Here is a 23,091-nt window from a genome sequence, read left to right on the forward strand (position 1 = left end):
CAGCCATAAAAAGACAAACTAATACCATTTACAGCAACGTGGATGGATCTAGAGACTCTTGTACTAAGTGAAGTAATCCAGGAAGAAAAAGATAAATACCACATGATATAACTTATTTGTGGAATCTAAAATATGGACTAGATGATCCTATCTAAAAATAACAAACAAACAAAAACAGAAATAGATCATGGCCAGGAAGAGCATACTTGGGGTTCCCAAGGGAGAAAGGGGAGGGAATAGGATGGATGGGCATTTTGGGGGTTTTTTGGATGCAAACTGTTATATTTGGAATGGATGGGCAATGGGATCCTACTGTAACAGCACAGGGAAATGTGTGTGATTGGGTCGCTTTGTTGTACAACAGAACTTGATGGAACATTGTAAATCAACCAGACTTTAATTAAAAAAACTATAAAAAATTGATGAATTAGTTAATTCTTAAGTGTACCAGGAATAAATTGATAAGACTAGTTTATAATTATTTTTCATTAAGATATTGAAATAAATTTTGTTAAACTCATTTCATCATGTGGCTTATTAAGTTTAAAGCAAAAGTAAACACATGTACAATAAACATAACTTCACAAGATTTAGGAAAACTTACGTTTAAGTTTCTTTAATTAAAAAGAAAAATAGAAGTTCCTGTTGTGGTGGAATGGGATTGGCAGTGTCTCTGCAGGGCCAGGATGCAGGTTAAATTCCTGGCCCAGCACAGTGGGTTAAAAGATGTAGTGTTACTGAAGTTGTGGTATAGGTCAAAACTGTGGCTTGGATCTGAGCCTTGGCCCAGGAGCTCCATACACCAGGGATCTGATCTCTGGCTCAGGAACTCCATATGACATGGGGAGGCCAAAAAAGGGGGAAAAAAAAAATGTGTTGATATGGTCATAGTTCTTACCCTTACTGACAAAAATAAAACTTCATTTTTAATCACTAATTTTCAACAAACTTGAAATTCATAGATATCATTCCAGTGACCTAAGGCATTGACTTTTGAGTGCTTCATGAGCAAATATGGACATCATAAAACATTTTTACAGTTGGGCAGAGAGTGTCATTCTCCTTAGGCATCTCAATTGAGTATAAAAACTGTATCTCTTTTTAACGTAAGAATAATTCTGCTCTTTTATTGAGTGTCTATAGTATGACAGGTCCTCAATACATGTCATCTTTAATCTTTACGTTAATCCTGCAAAAGAGCTATTATAATTAAGAGTCTATTTTATAGATGAACAAACCAAATTTTTGAGAGATTAATAAACTGCCGAAGGCCACTGAGTGAACTGGTAGCAAAACTCTGATTCAAGCCTGCATCTGTATGGCTTCTGTATGTCTGTTTTATTCATAACCTAATGTCCAGAGTGAGTGGATAAAGCCCATCTTTCATTATATCATTTGATATAGAATTTGCGAATAAAAGGCACAAAGGTCTTGCCAGAATCTGTTGTCGATCCTATTTTCAGGCCATTGGTTGGGCAAAAGAGTTTCCAAGAATAGAAAGGAAAATGAATCTGTGAACTCTACCATAAATCCTTTAAGTTGAAAGACAAGGACAAACTTTGTATCTGATAAGATTGTCTCAGTTAAATATAGGGGAAATGAGCCATAAATGCAAATTTCTTTTCATAAAAAGTGAATTCTGAAACCACATCTGGAATCCTATCAACATTTCTCACTGTCATGTTGCAAGAAAATATACTATAGCTGTAGAAGAGGAAAAAAATAATAAAGGGGAACAATATAGCTTCTTTAAGACACCTAAAAATGATAATGTTCTAGAGCAGAGTGAAGAAGCTGGCTAGGGATGGCAGGGGTATTAAGAAAGGCACGTAAAGTAAATATTCTGCCATGCGGCTACAACCTAAAATGAGATGGCGATAACAGCCCTGAATATCAGGCTGAATAAATAACTGGTTTGACACTCATTTTTTTAATTTTTTTTTTTTTGTTATCCTTTTGACTTTATTTTACCTGTAGATGACTGCTGAGAAACCAACAGTTAAAACTTCCTGACTCTTTTAGGAAGGGGAAAAAAAATATGGTAACACTAAGCCAGGAGAAGGGAAGGCTGATAGTGGAAGCAATAATGAGTTTTGTACAGATAAATGAATAGAATATGAATGACCAGGAGATATTACACATTTCCACTGAGACTAGGGAATGAGGGAAGGTCAAATATAAGAAGGGTGCCCTACAGGCTTAGAGAACACAAGAATGATTTTTTTGCAATGGAATAATGTTTCAAAATTATAGATACTCCGCAAGTTTTTCACATAATGGTTCAGGTTCAGTACTGCCCCGAAATAGGGATAGCCTTTCAATGACCTTTTTCAGCCCATTATTAAAATTCAGTTTACTAGTTTTCTCATTATCTCTCAAGATATGTGTAAAATAATGATTCTACCCTAATCTGACTTGGCTCTTTTAGCCTGGGAATTTTGCTTTTATAGTCCTCTGGACACTATATTTCATTTTATGATGCAAAAAGTCAGAGATAGATGTCTTGATAGTCTCTTATGCAACAAGGGCTACTCACTTCATTTAAATGGAAATGTGCATTTTCATGGAAATTCAGGCCTGTGTTCATGAAAAAAGATAAGCTGCCACTATTAAATACGTCATATACAAAAAAAAGTATCCCAGAAAACTCATTAAAAACAGTAAAATTTACTCTGAAAGACAGGGAATTTTAAGACTATATATATATATATATATACACATATGTGCACACACATACATATATATTGCCTAGATATTGGATAAATTAAATTTTCTAAGGACTTGTTCATAATATTTGAATGGTCATAAAGTTGAAAATCCTAGGACAAAGGTTGTGGCAGACAGGTTGAATACATTTGTCCTTGATAAGCATAGTGACTTAATACAAATAAACTAAGTAGCACAATGACATTTTATAAGTAGGTATTAGCCATTTAATAAACATTTTTCAGTGAACATGTTAAGAAATGTCATAGGTTAGGCATGACATCATTTTCCATGCACTTTTCTTTCTTAAAATTTTAATGAGACTATTTTTGGCTTCATATTAAAATATTTTAAGAAATACTTAATGATTATATATTGTCTTCCAATTGGAAATCTAAGAAGCATTCTTAATTATTTCATTGCTAAAAAACATGCAAGTCTTGTAGATTTTTCCTCAGCAATGAACTGTGAATCTAGATATCCCTCTCTACTGCTACTCTTAAAGCCTTGATATCTTTCATCTAACAAGTACCAGGACCTGAAATCTTTCTTGTCTTTCTTTCCCATCTCCCTCACTCCACTCTACCTTTGTACATCATCTACACTGCTCTTTAAGTCATTTAATTTACACTTTCTATTTACACCTAATGCACACAGATGATGAGAATATGGAACCCGAGAAGAAACAATCAAATGGGTGAGGGAAAATATGAGAATATGAGACAACCATAGAAAAGTAATTACAGTAAAAAGTTGGGCAAGCAACCAGTTGTGAAATTATGTTGATGAGGTTTAGGGCAGGCTGCCCTAGAACATGCCACTTTGGCATGTGGATTATTTTGAATAATGTGGATGCGGAGACAATCAAGGCCCAGCAGACTCAAGGAGAGCTGCTAAACTGCTTAGAAGTATTTAGATAGAGGGCCTGGTTCAGGAAGAGAGCTGTCACCAAAGATAACTATAAAGAATATGGGCTAGGTGTGGTGAGCTTGCAGGGGGGTAAGGGCCTGAAGATCAAATTCCTTTCCAAGTCTCATTGTTTCTGCAAGGCATGGAAAACATTTATTTACCAATCATTTGCTCTTCCTATCTTCCTATGAATTGTCTTCCTTCCTTTCAAAACTCCAGATCCCTACCCCTTTCTTCTTTGCTCAAAATGGCTTATGAGCTTCAACTAGTTAACTGTTGATGAGCCTCTCATTGTCTTTATGAAGCTCCCGTGGAACATAATTAGACTTTTCTCCTGTTAATCTGTCTTATGTCAACTTAATTAATAGAAAAGCCAAAAGAACCTAGAAGGGTTCTCTCCTACAGAGTTATAGATGTTATGAAACTCCATTGATTCTTCTTTAGTTTGATAGGATAATGCTTTTCCCACACTGCTGCTGTAGGAAATGTCCACATATTCACTATATTCTCACATGCAAATATAATTTTAGGAACATGACCTAATGTGGTTAATTAACAACAGAGTAGCACAGGCTGGGGGCATGTAGAGGGATACTATATTACAACAGCTTTTTCCCATAAAGCATTTTTATGATTTTTCTGAAGATGGATAGTAAAAAGTCACTTAGAATATTGTTGGAAAGTTGAAATGGCCAAAGATGAATAAATATGAAAAAGAGATACTGATGTATAAGATTAACTATATGGTTTAGATATTCTGTCTTTGCCAAATAAAAAGAATCCTAACATAACTTAGAGTGTAGACGGAGTTGGGAGAACATGATACTAAAATAATCTCTTTAATACTTATTGTTTTGTTTGGTAATATCTGTCATACTTTTTAGGAAAAAATTACATTTGGTTAAAAAAAAAACGACAGGAGTTCCCACTGTGGTGCAGTGGGTTAAGAACCTGACTACAGCTGATTGGGTCGCCTTGGAGGCATGGGTTTGATCCCTGGCCCAGTGCAGTGGGTTAAGGATCTGGCATCGCCACAGCTGTGGCATAGGTCTCAGCTGTGGCTTGGATTCAATATCTGGCCTGAAAACTTCCACATGCCATGGGTACAGCCATAAAAATAAAAAACAAATACCCCCCCCCAACAAAATAAAAACTGCATTTCTTTATTTGTTCTGCCAACTAAAGAATATCAATAATACTAGCCATCTGGCTCCATAAGGATTGAGCTGTTAGTCAATGCAGCTGCTGACCTTCAACACACCATGAAAGGAGTTCCTGGAGGAGATCAGGAGTGAGGCACTTTGTGCTCTGGGAAAACTGACAGAATGGGCCCTCAGATAGATATTTTCTGGAGAAATTTTTATGAACCCGGATTCTTTTGTCTTCCCATACTTAGAAAAGCACTAAAACCATTAACTAAGATGCTGTTCCTTGTGACCAGCAGCAATCTTCTACCAAGATATGTGCTTGGTAGCATGTAGATTCTTTGCCAAAATCACACATATCCTGACCTCCACCCTTGCCTGTTCTTTGAGGTTTCTCAGAGCTACTGAAAGGCTGTCTCTTGGGCAATAGTCCTGCATAAGACATTGAATAAACTAGACTCACAGTTTGTAAGGTGTGTGTGTGTTTTTTCTTAAGTTGGCAGTTCACACCTCAGATACTTGATTTTTACCTCTCAATGTATGATTTCAGACTTTGGCGTTTAATTTACAAAAGGCTACACCAAAAAAATACTTCTCCTGTATCACATAAGTATGGAACAGCATAGCCTAAAAAGTTATACAACTTTTTCTCTGGAGCCAGAAGCAGAAAGGCAGTTCAGTGGTATTATCCAACCTCCTCTCTTTTCTATTTCTCTGTTGTCTTAAGAAAATGAACCCCAAAACTAAATGAATATAATGCAATCAATCTTTTCAATTATGCCTTTAATGCCTACTAATGTGCTTTACTTTCAGTGGAAGAGAACAAAGAATCTGGTTCCATTCCAGGTTCTTAATCATTCTGATAAGACAGCCTCTTTGGCTATGAGCATTAAGATTTAAGTGTATAGAACCCCTGCGTCAGCTTTCAGAGGGAGAATTGGCCATGTAGGAGATGAGATGACCTACTGTGAATAGTGACTAAAATGGCATAAAGGACTCTCCAAACATCCTTGAAATTCCTGATATAGTATTAGCTCTACATGTACCTGGTAAATAGCTTCATGGGTGCAATCATCTAGAGCCTTGAGTTTAGAAGGGCCCTGATATTTGTTTAATACTCTGTTGTCATTATCTTGAAATTCTTAGTAATTTTTAAACAAGAACTCTACATTTTCATTTTGCACTGTTCCTTGCAAATTATGTAGCCAGTTGTTCAGGTGAAGAAGAGTTTTGTAAGGAACAATATCTTTTGGTCTTTGCAGACATGACACCCAGCTAGAATGGTATATTCCATTTTCTCTAAAGGATTACACAGATGTCCAGCACCTAGAGACCAACACTCCCCTTTAGGATGCAGTCTTTCTTCTTTATTTAGTAGCACATTCCCCTTTCCCTTTTAGACTGCATACATGGCTGCCCAGTCAGAGATATTTCCAAAGTCTCCTGCATTTCTTTAAATAGTATATGCACATGATTGTATTTGGACCATTGAAATGTGAACAAACAGGCTTGCAATTTCCAGATAATTGCCTTAAAGACAAAGCTAATTGCCTTAAAGACAGAGACAAAGAGACCAAATTCTTTCCTTTTTTCTCCAGAAGGTAGATGTGCTGGTGACTTACTTGAACATTCAGAGGAGGATGACACACTAGGGGAAGGCAGAGCAAGAGTAGAAGGAACGTGGGTCCTTCAATGATTCCATGAAAGAGAGCTTTGCCAGCATGAACTACTCACTTTGCGTCAAGGTCTTGCAAGAGGAAAACATTTTATTCTGGCAACTCTTGGTTATATTGGCTGAGCTTCTGCCCTAAGCAATATATAGAAGAAATTCTTGAGGGCTGACTCATAATAGATTTATAATTATCCAAAGTAGTTGAACAATATAGTATTCTGAGTATTTAAGTAAACTACATAGGGAAGTTATAAATTTTGCATTAAAAAGATATAAAACTATATTGAAACTAAGTTTATACTCAATGATTCTCAAAACACTTTTGGAAATTGCAGGGCCTTAAGGTCATGAATATAAATACTAATTATAGTGTGTATTCGTAGATTTGGGGACTTTGGTAAATCTATAATAATCTATGACACGCTCCTAAAGTTGCATTTTCAAAATAAACCTCGGAATCACTCTAGTTTCATTGTAATTTATCTCAGTGTTGAAAGAATGATTATAAGATGTAAAAAAAAATAATATCTGTGAATTTTGTCATTGTTTGGAAACTGAATTTGGGCACTGGTAATTCTTTTTAAAACAATAACATCATGTATATGAGATAATTTTACTTCTCATTTTTAAAGTTTTTTCAATGACTAAAACCTCTATGATTTAAAATGTTATGTTGATAAACCAGTTACAAAACCATTAAAGAACCACATCTTAAAAAAATGCAGACTTTATGTTTACCTGCCCCAATGACTCTCTCGATGCGTATTCTGGAGGGATCTATCTCTTTTGCAAATTCATGGACTGCTAGGGATGGGTCTTCATAAGTATCTGGATCTATGTAAGTTTTAATCCCTGGGAAGCGCACTGCAACAAAAATATAAGACTGAATTAGTTCAAGAGTATCCTAATAATCACACATCTTGTGACTATTTAAAATGAGGAATGGCTTACTTTTTGATCGATGTATAAATGGTTCACAATATTGTGAGTTTCATGTGTACAACACAGTGATTTAATATTTTTACACATTACAAAATGATCACTACCTTCTGCCACCATACAAAGCTAGTAAAATTTTGTTGACTATGTATCCTGTGTTGTACATTACATATCAATGACACATTTACTTACACTTAGAAGTTCATACCTTTTAATAATCCATCTCTTATTTCATCCTCCTACTCATCTCCCTTCTGGCAACTGCCAGTTTGTTTTCTATATCTTTGAGTCTTTCTTTTAATGTCTGTTCATTTTTGTTTATTAGATTCCACATATAAGTGAAATCATATGGTCTTTCTGTATTTGATTTATTTCACTTAGCATAATACTCTCTAGGGCCATTCATGTTGTCACAAATGGCAAGATTCATTTTTTATGGTCGAGTAATATTCCACTGTATGTATGTGTATTTATATACTATATCTTCTTTATACATTCCTCTATTAATGGGAAATTAGGCTGCTTCCATATCATGGCTATGGTAAATAATGCTGCTTTGAACACAGGAGTGCAGATATAGCCTCAATTTAGTGTTTTTAGTTTTCTTCAGAAAAATTTCCAGAAGTGAAATTACTGGGTTTTATGGTTGTTCTATTTTCAATTTTTTGAGGAACTTCCATACTGTTTTCCACAGTGGCTACACCAATTTCCTCCACATCCTACCCAATACTTGTTATTTGTTGGTTTTTTGATAACAGCCTTCTAACAGGTGTGAAGTGACATCTCGCTGTGGTTTCGATTTGCATTTCCCTGATGATTAGTGATGGTGAACATCTTTTCATGTTACTGTTGCCCATCTGCATGCCGTCTTTGGAAAAGTGTCTATTCAAGTCCTCTGCCCAATTTTCAAATCAGTTGTTTGTTTTTAATGCAGTCGTTCTTGTTAATTACTTAAATTCAATTCTCTCTTTTCTTCCTATCTCCATTCAGCCTACCCATTCACCCTGCCCCATTAAAACCAAATACTTGGAATCAAAATTTTATTTACCTGTTGATATAAAATGACCTGGTAGTTTCAGAGAGTGAGCTGACAAGTTCCAGAAAACACATTTTTATTGTATTTCTGTAAGAAGTTTAATCAGCTCACTTGGCCACTAGCTCCGATATATTTTACATTTGATCTACCTCAGAGCATGGGGGAAGCAAATCATATGCCTTCCCCCAAAACAAGCAAGCACCTTGGAGTCTCTCCTGGACCTTTTGTTCTCTAAGGCATTTGGTCTTCCTAAACTCATAACCCAGTCCTGGAGTCTCCCCGCCTCCAAAATTCTCAGGCAGTCAAGCACAGTCCCCATGACACAGTGGCAGGGAGGACTACTACATTATGTATAACAGCCCTTTCCCGTGTTCCGATAGTTGCTTCCATAGCCAGATTGCACACTGTCCTGGAAAGAACTCACTGTCTATCCTAAGGAAGGCTAAGAATCAAAGGTCCAAATCTGGTCACTGGATGTACTGTAGCTACTCCTTTTTCTCTGGTGGGAGTAGAGTGCTCACAGACCATGGCCAGTTGGAAAACTCGAATGCCTGGTTGTATATTAATTTGCAACTTCTTCAGTATGTGATGAAATCACAGACTACCACTGAATATTCCTCTGTTTTGCTCATGGTTTCTGTTTTCCACATTAGATTGATAGGTCATTTCTTAGACATCTTTGAATCTTTTCAAATACCTTAGGTATGGCTTTATAGGCAATAAGCACACAGCAAAACTTTATTGAATATGCACTAGGGATTAAAAGATCAATGCTGAATTTGTAGCATAGTAAAGAATGTTTGGTTTTGTTGCTTAGATTTTGAAAGACATACAACACCCTGAGTTAAATATTATTTGGGTCTCCTTAGAAATATGCTCTTACAAAAAAAAAAAATCTCGAAAGTAAAACAAACAAAAGATAATGAGTTTAGAGGAGGTGCTGAAATGCCCATTATTAGCAGCAATATGCATCATGTGTTCTTCTGTGTCTGTTGTCTTTCATTACTTTTTGCTTCCTGTCTTCTAGTACTGGATATGTATCCGTGAGAAAATTAGTAGTTCCCCAAATGGCACCAGTAGAGCATATTTCTAGGTAGACTTGACTGATTCTGAAATGCTATGCTTTTCTTGACTTCCCCAAGTCAAGAACTTGACCTGAGATTGGAGGAAAGAAAACAACAATTTGTACCTCTAGTTCATATCCTTAATGATATTTTTCTAACTTAGTAGGAGTTATGATTTCAGAATGAATAGTATTAACTCAAATCCAGTGGATATTACTAGGTGACTAGTAGTTACCTAACAGGATATATAGTCATGTTGATAACATTACTTTAGGCACAGATAATAGACACCATTTATTAACTCACACATGGTTTTTACAATTCAACCATTCAATAATTTAAAGTGATATGCATTTCTACAGAATAATTAGTTAGTATTACTTTTTCTTTTCTTGTAAACATGCTATATGAAGTATAGAAAAAAAAAAACTCAAACTTTGTTTCAGTTTTGAATATCTGGTTACTACCTATTTGTGTCTTCTTAAACAACTGCTTTTCTCTTTCTTCTACCTCCTTGGCTGCCTCAGTTTTTTTCATTGCTTCTTGCTGGGCCCATCTGGTTTAGTTTATATTAAACTGCTAGTTGGAAAACGGGTAATAAATACCTCAGGAGCATCTTTTTCTTCTGAATCTTAGTACGAAATGTCCTGCTGTGAATCTTAAGGTTGCTCAGCAGAACTCATTGGTCCAGGTGTGTGGATCCAGGCTTCCGCATCTGTTTACAGTATTTTCAGCTCATCCCATGCCTGGTATTGGCAGACTCAGCTCTCACTTCCCTGCCATGGCGTTGAGCCTCAAACTCATTGTGCAAAAGAACAACCGGGGGAAGCTTGTTAAAATGCATATGTCTTAGCGCTGGACCTTCTGACTCTGATCTTGGTGAGTAAGGGTAGAACATTCTAATGCACAAAGTCCTTAGATTTCTCTTTGAGAAATCATGTGAGACTTAGACATTTACCTAAAGCATCCTTTTAGTTTATAATTCCTTCACTTAACCCCTCTCCATTCCCTGGAGGGTTATACAGACTGAAAAGTCTTTTATTACTTCAGCTCAATTTGAAATAGAAGATACGTTTAAATAGTTAAACAACTTGCCTCCTATATTACCACATATACCGTGGTTAATTAGAGAACATCCCTTTCTTGTTAATTCAGAATCTCACAATGGAGAAACTGTCTTGACAAAGTAGTTTGCAATTTGGAGGTGGAGGTGGAGGTGGGTGTTGGGGAGGAGAGGGTGGCAATTAGCAAGCAACTATAGTGGTAATTATAGCTTGCTTGGGAAAGGATCCTTCAAATGAATATAACCCTGTAGTCAGCTCAAAGATTTCATATGTATTCTGAGATAAAGAGCTGATTTTCTTTTTTTAGTGTTAATGAATTGTAAATTAATTTATTATATGTTAAATGACAGTCCCCTACAAGAAGGAATAAGAATTCTTTAATATTTCTATGGCTAATGCTCCACTAAATAAAACCAACTAATATTTTGGACCCTTTGTGAGTGGTAAATAACTATATATAATCAACCATCTTGTATTTTTAGTATATTCGGTCTGTTGTTTTCCAGCAAGCAGAATTAGGGAAAAGGCAGTATCCTTTAATGAGAAGCAGGTGCAATTTCTATCAGCAAACCTAGCAACCAGATACAAATTCTTAATGCTGTAAGGTTGGAAGTGGATTTCTTTGGCTTTCTCAACTCAATGGATACAAGTTTAAAATGAACTCTTGAAGTGTTGAAACTACTTACAATGCCCATTCTGTAAGTCCTTTCTTCTCTTCTCTTCTGATTTCATTTTGGCCTTTATGTACCATTGACACCTTTTAAAAAGGCAAACAGAGTCTTATTTTAGGAATTATGGATAAGAAAAAAAAACAATTAAAATACATATCACCTATAGGCAAAAATTCTTATCATAAAGAGCACTTTTAAGAACATCTTTATAACACATGAAAGTACTCCATAAAAGGTTTTTAAGAAATATATCAACATAAGCCCCAGTTAAGAATAAAACACTCTCTGTGGATTGATTGATCCAAATGATTGGAACTTTAGAAAATATGTAATAACCATTATGTCTTTCCTTACATGGCTTCTAATAGCTAGAACTGATGAAAAGCATTAAAAATCAAAAACGGAAAACCTGTTTTTGCTTCAGAATCTCAGAGATTTAGACAACTGTCTTCCAGTTTCAGAGCTAAACAGCATGTTGGGTTTTTTTTAATATTAAAAATGTGGTAGAGGCATGTTCTGTTCTCTCTCGGAAGAATCACACTCTGAAGAATGGAGGCAGGTGCTTATCTCCAATGACTTGTTCAACATGAAAAATTCATCAACATCCATATTATTTGACAGTTCATCAAATTGCTAATTCCAAATGGTTAAACAGAATACATCTGTGGTGCACAATCCAATCTTTTACTGTGAATTTTACCTCAAATCCTATAACAAATTGAGTATTCAGATATATAATAAAATTTTCATAGAATAATTTCCAATGAATGCTCCCCAAGCAAAGTGCTTAAGAGATACTTCAGAATGTTTTTTTTTTAATCTTATGTAATTGAACTTGTTTCTTCCAAAATGTAGAATTTAAGACAGTTTCTGATGTCTTATAAACTGGCAAACATGGAAATCGAAAATTCAAAATAATTTAGTACCTTTTTTGGCATTATTAAATTTTTTTTGTTTTGGTCTTTTCATCTTTTTTTAGGGCTATACCTGTGGCATATGGAGGTTCCCAGGCTATGGGTCAAATTGGAACTGTAACTGCTAGCATATGCAAGAGTCACAGCAACTCGAGATCCAAGCCACATATGCAACCTACACCTCAGCTCATGGCAACACTGGATCAGATCCTTAACCCACTGACAGAGGCCAGGGACTGAACCTGTGTCCTCACAGATGCTAGTTGGATTTGATAACTCATGAGCCATGACAGGAACTCCTTTTTAAAAAAAAAAATTTTTTTTAAGTAGTATTTAAATTCTGCTTCAGGAATTCCAAATAATGGTAACAGTCATGCCTATCTCTCAAGTTTATTGGACTAATCTTATTTAACCTACATTAACTATAAGGTCTTTTTGTCTTTTTGCCTTTTCTAGGGCCACTCCTGTGGCATATGGAGGTTCCCAGGCTAGGGGTCCAATCGGAGCCATAGCTGCCAGCCTATGCCACAGCCACAGCAATGCCCAATCCGAGCCGCATCTGCAATCCACACCACAGCTCACAGCAAAGCCAGATCCTTAACCCACTGAGCAAGGCCAGGTATCGAACTCACAACCTCATGGCTCCCAGTCGGATTCGTTAACCACTGAGCCACGACGGGAACTCCTATAAGGGCATTTTAAAGTTTGTTATATTTCCATGTTAAGGCAGTATTTTCTGACATTTTAATGAAAAGTGTCTCCTCCTATGTATGTCCTATTTAAGTCACTGCTGAAATTCTCCATGAGGAAATAAGTTCTTAACTCACGTTCTACAAATACATAAATCATATTAGAAAAATTACAACCAATTTTGCTACAGATTAAATCACTATTAAATAAAATATCATTTGAATCAATTTCCATTGTGAATTTAGAGGCATTTAAAAAAACTGATGATGAGTATGATATTGCTGTTTAAATGAACTGTGAGACATTATTAATTATAAGAGCCATACTATGCCTATTTATACACTTGAAAATTTTAAGTAAACGTAGGGGTAAATATGCCCCTTTTACAATTAATTTCATAAAGAAGTCACCATTTCAACTCAATAACATTAGAATAGTCATATTTTTCTTTGTTCCTTGATAAATCCTGTAAAAGTGAATTTACTACAGCAAATCTGATACACTTTTAACAGGTAACAGTTACATTTTCTCAGAGACTCACACTTGATAAGTGCCTTTTTTAGTACTTGTCAAATTATTGATCTACACTTCTAGTCTGCTGTCAAAATTTCATATTTTTTATATATCCATAACCTCTATGATTTTGTAATGTATTTTAATAAAATATCAGTAAGTTTTAAAAATTAATAAAACAAAGGGTGTTCATAGTTCGCTGAACTATACTTGCTCTGAAGGTAGCAGCGTGTCATTTCTGCTTATTATCAAATATCAGGGTTTTCCAGTAGAGATGGTATACTTTAGCTGAAGTCAGTAAGGATGTGTATTGTTTGACTGACATTCTTATTACAGTTTTAAATCATAACACTGATATTTTGCAGTATGTAGGTTTCAGATTATTAATAAAACTCTCAAAGTATTTTGTTCCACTAGTGATAATCTAGATGGAATATTTTCCTCTCATTGGATGGAAAATATGATCTGAAGATGTCACAATTTCTGACAAAAGACTGGGCCAAATAAGAGATAACACTTGGGGTCCCTGTCATGGCACAGTAGAAGTGTATCTGACTGGGAAACATGGGATTGCGGGTTTGATCCCTGGCCTTGCTCATTGGGTTAAGGATCCAGCATTGCCATGAGCTCTGGTGTAGGTCGAAGAGGTGGCTCAGATCCTGCATTGCTGTAGCTGTGGTGTAGGCTGGCAGCTGTAGCTCCGACTTGACCCCTAGCCTGGGGCCCTCCATATGCCATGGGTGCGGCCCTAAAAAAGCAAATATTCTTTTAAACAATTTCATACACATTATCTTCATCCACATCTCAGCATTGTCAGTAACTGGCTCATGATAACAACCTAATATATTTAAAAATCAATAAAGTATTTTAATGCAGGGTCATTCCTGACTATAAAAGTAGAAATCTAAGGTTTAGATGGATGAAGTGCTTTGACTAGTTAGCTGGGATTCAAGTCTAGGTCTGTTGCTATGTTAAATTTATTATTTTAAATCTTCATCCATATTACTCTTGAATGGAAAAATAACTTGATTTATAAACTCAATTAATATAATTCTAATATACTTTCAGTATTTAATGGGTAAAACATTTCTATAACATTAAATTTATAAAACATTTCTATATAAATTTTTCCATCTCTGTTGAATTATTTTTTCCCCAAGCAAAATCCCTTTTATGATATAATTTAACTATAGTAAAGGAAAAACTCAGAACTAACTTATTAAGTAGGATTTTATCATTCACAGTTCTCACAGAGTTTTTATCAAGTATTTGGTTGCTTCCATATTCAAGGACTTGGAGACACAGAGAACTTGTCCTGGTGGTTCTGCTGACATTTAAATTTCACCATCAGAGCAGAATCTGTCCTGATTCCTTTTTCTCACAGGTATGCTTTGTTAAGTGTAAAGCTCTCGAGTACACAGATGGCTGTTCACAAATCTTGGAAATAATCTGGTATAATTCAGTTACCTCCCAGTGATTAAGAAGAACAAGGTAAGAATGACAAGGAGAGTGAAACCTCCCACGGCTGCTGTGGCTATCACGAGGATCTGCCCCTGTTCTGCCGCCATGTCAGAAGCTGAAACACAGATATAATGTTAACATTTCCTTGGGTGAAATTTCACTACCAAAACTATTTAGTACATGCTTGAAAATAGGGTGATGGATACTACCTCTCCAACCATTTTTACCTTTTATTTAGCACGTAAAATACTAAATGAGGGCTAAAGATTGAGATCATAACCCTCCCCATAACTCTTTCTTCTCTTTTACCAAAGTACCCAGAAAGTAAACAGATTCTTAGTACCCCCTAATATTAAGTAGGTTTTGCAAAATTAAATTGGCAGATAGATGAAAGGATTTGGTTTACATAATTGCTAAATTATTTCCTTGAGCACTTTTGCTAACTGGTGGGCTATACTCCACAGGCCTGCAAACCTTGTAATTGCCTAGCTAAGAGACTAAAGAAAAAAGCCAGGAAGCAGCAACAGAGATATCAGTGGTTTATTGGTTATGGAATCTTACAAGTCTGAAGCAAAGTCCTGGAGTGACACCCCATCATATATGGCAGACAGCAGGCAGGACAAGACTGACTTCACTATGGAGGTGGGGATGTAACCATTTATAGGGGGAAATGACATCAGGTTGGCTCATTAGTTACCAGGGAAACCAGTGGCTGGGGCCAAGGGCAAGCACGCAGGCAGTTCCTGATTAAGCCTTATAATTAAGAGGATTGGATAGACATGTGAGAAGATGAAGGCAAAGCAGGGACTAGTTGAGCAGGGGAACAAGAGAGAAGTAGGTTTTGCAAAATTAAATTAGCAGATAGATGAAAGGTTTTTGTTTACATAATGGATTTCTTGAAAGGCCTGACTATACAAGAGAACAAGAGAATGGCCTTCTTGAATGACCTGACTACACATCAAGAGATCAGGCTTTACACTTTTCATGAAGTGGAAATATTCTAATTGCAAAATTTGTTTTAAGAATAAACTTCTTTATATTTCATAGAGCTCAATTCAGTCAAAGTTATGCATTCCCACCTCTGTAGCACAAGAATGTACATAGTAGATGCTTATATGTTTGACTAGCAGTAATTTAAAAAATGGCATTTAAAAGCTTCCTTGTTTGAAGAAAAGTATAGATTATGTATATTAACAGTATATTACTTCTCTCATTGGCAAAAATGTATCAAAAACACAAGAGAGCATGTTTCGCCAACTTCCAGGAATCTTTTAAAATATTTTAGTTCAATTAATTCATTAGCACTTTTCATTCTCTGTACTCCTGATGTTTTAATGAGATATAATTTTATTAGATGAGATATAGGTAATCACTTAGTAACAGAGGTAAGGAAACTGAGAAGTTAAAGAACTTGATCCAGCTCACACATGATTGTTACCAGAATTTAGGCTTTCAATATTTGTTTAATTTCTCCTTCCTGTGCTATAACTTGCAGTAGTAATTCAGTTAATCATGAATATTCTAAACAGTAAATGAATTAGTGCCTCCAATATCCCTTAACTTTAATAAAGCTTGATTTTTATTTTGATTACTATAAAAACTAATCAGTTGTAAGCAGCAAACTGAATCAAAGAAAGAGTATAACTGAAGAGCAAACCACTTAATTCTCTACCATAATAACTTAAATTTATTAAACCTGAGCACTTTGTCTTCCACAGAAGTAGATTATTCTTTTGGGAATCAGGTATGTGGTAAACTCTATGAATTATATACAGAGTAATAATTTTGTCAGTTATTACTGAGAATATCAGTATGAGAATATCTAAACCTTAAATGCTATTAGGTCAGTAATAAGCCAGTCAAACATTTAAGAGACTTTTTAAGAAATATAAATGTAAATAAAAACAAAAGTGATTTGTGTTCAGTTTTCAGGAAGAAATTTGCTAAACATTGGAATTAGATTTAGTCACTATGATTTAATCAAGATATTTTCAGGCAATCTATTTCAGTGTTGAGTTGTAGCTCATAATCTGTGCAGAGACAAGTTAAATAGTTGCATCTTATCCAATAAATAATGTGTTGAAGACTTCATATTAGGTTCTCAATGAATTTCCTAATCTTCAAAACAGCATTGATATCATGAGAATTAGCGTGTGCTCTAAAATGTCACATTTTCCCACTGAAAATTATTGAAAAACAAATTGTAAAGAATAGATGTTATAGAAAACATTAACTTTTTGAAGATAAAGAAGGTGGCATTTGAAAGGAAAGTGTTTTTGACTTCCCGACTGGTATATTTGTAAAATATATAATATAGCTTCAGAATTTTAAATCTGGAGAGTGAATTTTCATGGTAGCCAGGCAGCAAGTGATTTATTAAGACCATGTATTCAAAGTTAACATGGAGGAGAAGACTATGTAATTGAGTGCCTTTGGAAAATCAGATTACTTTGTCACAGAAATTGTGTTAAATAATTTCTTAGTAAAATGCCAGTACTACTAATACATCTTTTTCATCCTTGTGATTACAAATTTATGAACTTTGCTTCAATTAAAATTTTAACTGGATAACAGAATACTAAGTTGTAACACTTTAAAAATGTATATTTCTGCATAATTCTTAAACTTCTGTACTAGGAATCTAAATACTCTTCTGTGGAGAATGCTATCTATATATCTACATATACATAAATATAAAAATAAGTCATTTGAAAATAAGAGTATATAATGTGATATACTATTGTACTAGGAGTAAAATTCTGTGGATGATGGGACTGGTGTGATTATGAAAACATTGTGAATCTCATCATCATTATTAACAATAGCCACTGTGTATGTAATAGTAAACTATCCTCCAGCATCACGGTTAGTCCTTCAAATTCATTATCGAATTTACCTGCACAATATTCTTTATAGTGGTAGGTAATACTACTCCTAGTTTAAGTGGTTATATTACTTGCCTAAGGTCACATCTTATACGCAAGAAAGCTGGCCACCCAACCCTGATTTATCACCGCCACCATTTATGCTAACAGAACAACTGGCCTGGGGCTCTTTTGTGTGTTCTAGAATAATCACAGCCTTGCTTGACCTTGGTTTTATGTTTGTAAAATGAGACTATACAATTAAATATCCCCCCCCCTTTTTTTTCCTTTTTAGGGTCACTCCTGTGGTATATGGAAGTTCCAAGACTAGGGATTGAAATTAAGCAGCTGTTGCCCGCCTACACCATGGCCACAGCAACACTAGATCCGAGCCATGTCTGAAACCTACACCACAGCTCATGGCAACACCAGATCCTTAACCCACTGAGCAGGGCCAGAGATCCAACCCACATCCTCATGGATACTAGTCAGGTTCATTCACCACTGAGCCATGACAGGAACTCTGAAATTAAATATTCCTAACACAATTTTTCAGAGCAATTTTACTATGACATTGCGTTACTGATTAAGGTTGCAATGAAATACTGGGAAGAACAATATTTGCCACACAGAAATAAGACAGGGACACAAGACCTGTGCTGCAGTTCTTGGTCCTGACAGGGATAATTTCTATCTTTTTTTTTCGTAGTAATATGTTCAGTCACAAAGCTCTGACTTTATCTCAGGATAAAGTCCAAACCTTTTTTAACAAGGCTGTCTACAAATGTCTCTAGCATCAACCCCTAGACTGACCTCTCATCATTCTTTAACCATGCTAAATTGCTTCCACTTCCTTCAATGCACTAGACTTTCTCTCAAGGTCAATTCCTTTTCAATCCTCCTACATGAACTTCACATAGTTTTTGGTTACGTGCTTAGATTTATATTCCTATAGACCCTTGTAACTACTTTAACCCATAAATTTCTATCATGCTTTATTGAAATTACCTTTTTTTTTTTGGTAATCTATCTTTCTGTTAGAAAATTCCATGAGGGTAGGATCTATCGTGTGTTGAATGGTGACATCCCTTCCTCCCCCTGCAACCCCCCAAAAAAGAAAGGAATTTATAGGTGTAATTAAGGACCTTAAGAATCCTGGAGCAACCAGGTGGGCCTAGTTGACATGTCCTTATAAGAGAAAGGAGAAAGAAGAAGAGAAGCTTGCATGAAGACAGAGGCAGAGACTGGAATTATGCAGTCACAGGCCAAGGAATACCTGGAGCCAACAGACAGTGGAAGAGACAAGAAAGGTTTCTCTCCTAGAGCCTTAGGAGAGTGTGCTTCTGACTTCCATAACAGTGAGAGAACAATTTTGTGTTTAAGCCACTTTGTATGGTAATTTCTTATAGTAGCCCTAGGAAAATAATAGTGTTTGACCTATGAGGCCTGATGCATGACAATAGCTCAATAAATATTTTTTTTGTGTGTGAATGGACTGAATGATTGTGTGCACTGGATGATTTTAATAGAAAAGAGGTCAGATTAACATAGGGTAGTCCATATCCTCACTTTCCACTTGCTATGTAGAGATGTATGGAGTTCCCATCATGGCTCAGTGGTAACGAAACTGACTAGGATCCATGAGGATGCAGGTTTGATCCCTGGCCTCGCTCAGTGGGTTAAGGATCTGGCATTGCTGTGAGCTGTGGTGAGGTTGCAGACAATGCTCAGATCCTGCCTTGCTGTGGCTATAGCATAGGCTGGCAGCTGTAGCTTTGATTTGACCCCTAGCCTGGGAATTTCCATATGCTGTGGGTGCAGCCCTAAAAAAGAAAAGAGATCCGCTTTGAAGGTAGGACATTATTTATGTGAAGTAAGTCTATGCAACATTATTTTAATCAGAAGGATCCAATTATTCTTTATTCCTGGATTAAATGCTCCTGGAAGGCAGAAACTACTATAAAGTGTAGAGTTCTACCTTTAATCAAGTGTAGTGGATTCAGCTTGGGAATGTGACTCCAAAGTGAAGAATTTATTAGTTCATTCAAAAAATGTTTATTGAGCACCTATTACGCAGCAGACACTAAGGAAACTGGTGAACAATAGACTGTCCTCCTGGATTTACTGTTCAGTGGAAAGATAAATGATGAACAATTACTAGGCTAAGAACTGTTATAAAAGAGAAATTGCAGAGTTCTCTGAAAGAAAATAAACAGCCTCTGGCAGTGAGTCAGCAGAGTGGGAGTCTAGAAATATGACATATTGGAAGGAGGAGGAGGGAGGGTGGGGGGAGAGGGAAGGACAAGTGGAGGAGGAGGGAAAGGAGGAAGGGGAGGGGAGGAAGGGGAGAGGGAAGAGGGAGAAGTTGTTGTTCCTTGGTTAGAAATCTCAGGGACTTGATTAATTTAAACAGGAAAACAAATCATAACATCATCTACCAAACAGATTCCATATAAATACAGCATAGCTATAAATTGTGAAAATTTTTCTATATTACCATGTATTCATTTTTTTAATCCTAAGAATAAGCTTATTTATAATTAGTTTTGTAGGAGAAATATATATATATATATATATATATAATATTGTTTACAACAGTATATAACAATTTTGTAGGATAAATAAATATTTATTTACTTATATATTTATTTTATATATATAATTATATATATAATTTACTCAGGTAAAACACACCTTAGAGAGCTAATTTGTCCTTAAAAAGAAAGGCAGTAAAATCAACAGTAAGAAATGAAATTTATTTGTGACCAGGCAATTGGAAATTTCCTTTGCTTAATGGAATGGGTTGTAGCCTTAGAAAAAGATGTGTATATTAAAATGATATATTTTATTCTATGGTTTGGAAAAAAACATACTTCCTGAAGAGGAAGCAGTTATCCAAAAAGAGCGTTACAAAGTTATTACTGAGCAAGGACTTAGCACCTAGTCAATGCTTGGCATAAGTTAGGAAGGCATTATTAACTGAGATTTGCTTTAGTTGTTTCTATTTGAAGAGAAAAATGTGAAGTTCTTTACTTGGAATCCAAATACTTAAAAAAATAGATTTCATGTCTTTAGCAAACTACGAGGGAAAAGCAATTTGGCTATTTTTAACCAAAGAATTTTCTTCTATGAAGGCATATGATTCTGTCTCTCTGTAATCAAGATTATTCTAGCTTATATTTACATTTCAAAGTAAAATCTGTTATTTGTATTCTGTGTCGTTTTCTATGCAATAGCTTTTGAAGTTAACTCTTTTCTGTTTGAACATATTTTTAAAGTTACTGAAGACAGCATTTACGTTTTTTTTTTTTAATAAAACATTTCTCAAAATGCTGCTCAGTGAAATGAATGTATTTGTTTCATATTCACATGTTTTATTTATGATTCCCAATTTTAGATGAAACGTCAAAATTTCAAATGATATTATCTCATCACTTCACCAAAATGATTTTTTAAAGCACAGCAGAAATCACAACAAAGTAATGGATGGATAGCACCCAGTAAATTAATCTTGAGGTTTATTGGCAATTGATACAGGAAATTCTTAGCATTATTTTATTCAGGAAAAAAAAATCATGGTACATATTGCAGTCATGATTGGTTTATGAAATGAGGCATATATATAGAGATATAGCCTCACATGATTAGGCTAGTTTTATAATTTTCTATTAGATTCTCTTTCCACAGTATCTCTTCCTAATCCATATCCCATATTACATGGCCAAATAATTAGACTTCAACATAATATTTTAAAATATTGAGACTCTCCCATTGTATAGAGGGTAAAATCATCCCATCGCAGTAAGTACACTATTAGAGAGGCCCAAGCCTGGTACTTTGGACTTAGCCCTCACACAATTCAGGTTGATCATCAGTCCTGTCATTCCTACGTTTAAAGTATTTCTTAGATTAATTCCCATTCTCTCTTATTCCAACAACTATTTTCTTAGTTCAGTTACTCATCTTATCACATGCATTTGAATTCAGCTAGAGGGCAACTTCAATAATGTGAAATGCAGTGGAGCAGTGGCAAACAAGATGGACATAAAGAGCCTCTGAAGAAACATCTGACAGATGTTCACATACTAAAGAATGCAGAGCTTACTCATAAAACAGCTTCAGTTACTCACACTCTTACTTCTGACGTGTTTATTGATTTCTAAGTTCACAAAACAGTATAGTAGACATAAATTAAGTGTTAAGGCTAGGCATGAACTATCTAAAGGGAGAGAGTTGAATGGAAATGCATGCAGCTAGGCTGACTGAAAGAAGAATAGGGAAAACTGAAAAATCTAACATAAAATTCCAAAATATATACTACTCTGGAGACAGGAGTTCAGGATTAAACTATAAAATTCAAGGAGCACCCTTGTGGTACAATGGGATCTGTGCTATCTCTGAAGCACTGGGAAGCAAGCTCAATTTCCTGCCTGCATGGTGGGTTGAGGATTGGCGTTGCTGAAGCTGCAGTGTAGGTTGCAGCTGAAGCCTGGATCTGATCCCTGGCCCAGGGATTTCCATATGCTGCAGGGTTGCCAAAGAGGGGGAAAAACAATCAAGTAGCAATGAAGGACTCAATAGGACTCAACATGTGAGAACTCCATACATTAACATGATCATCCAAGGTCAATTAAGAAATGCTAAGATATGTCTAAGATATCTTACATAAAAAGACAGGAGTTTGTAGATGCATAATTAGAAAAATATTTCTCAAAATATTTAAAACTTATAAAAATAATAATACCTCGAGGACTAAATCTCTGTCTGAAAACTTCAACTATCAAATGTGATTCATTTTCTGAAGATTTACATTTTTTCCAGCTCATTTCAACTATACCATGAGATTCTTGAGAGCAGAAATAATATCATTCAATTTTTTGCACCGCATGGAACTAGTATAGAGCCTTACAAAGTACAGGGATTAATAAATGTATAATTTCATGATGAAAAGATAAAATAACACATTCCAGAGGTAAGGATTAAATGCCTCTGACTAAAGAAAGTTTTTATTTATGATTTGTTTGGTAATATTAATGATTAAAAATGTTCTCAGTGACACAGACAATCCCTTACACATGTATATTTTGACATTTAATATGTTCAAACATAAATTAATAGAAAATAGTATGTGTAAACTTCTTTATCCAAATATCCCTGCCTAGGCTTTGAATCAAGTAGCAGCTGTTTAGAGGAAGAGGTAGTGGCCTGACATTGTATTAACAGGTTTTTTATATTCATTCAATATGTTATGCCATTTACCAACAGGAAAACATGTCTAAGATGGTTTAGGAAGGGAGGGAGAAGAGAGGGAGAGAGAGAGAGGGAGAGAGATGTAATAGCAAGAGACTCTTTGATCCACTCTAGTAAGCCAGTTACTGAATTTTCTTCTCAGCTGGATGGAAACAAACCTCATGGATCATTTCTGTTAAAGTAAAGACACTCA

The 23,091-nt window shown here is 35.4% G+C and overlaps 1 protein-coding gene across 17 annotated transcripts in view; it reads right to left on the reverse strand.

Annotated features, from left to right (window-relative positions):
- EPHA6 (EPH receptor A6) overlaps positions 1–23,091 on the reverse strand; it is an 870,463-nt gene that overhangs the window by 240,034 nt on the left and 607,338 nt on the right. For all 17 annotated transcript variants that reach the window (XM_084989131.1, XM_021070704.2, XM_021070712.2 and 14 more), the window contains 3 exons: positions 14,791–14,899; positions 11,222–11,292; positions 7,171–7,296 (listed from right to left, as the gene is read on the reverse strand). In XM_084989131.1, coding sequence (XP_084845257.1) covers positions 7,171–7,296; positions 11,222–11,292; positions 14,791–14,899 — 306 coding nt within the window. The remainder of the gene's footprint in view (positions 1–7,170; positions 7,297–11,221; positions 11,293–14,790; positions 14,900–23,091) is intronic.

The sequence above is a fragment of the Sus scrofa genome, chromosome 13 (genome assembly GCF_054392235.1).
Source record: "Sus scrofa isolate SSC_HxYL_T2T_F1_AM1 chromosome 13, Sscrofa_HxYL_maternal_Yorkshire_Landrace_v2.0, whole genome shotgun sequence".
NCBI lineage: Eukaryota > Metazoa > Chordata > Mammalia > Artiodactyla > Suidae > Sus > Sus scrofa.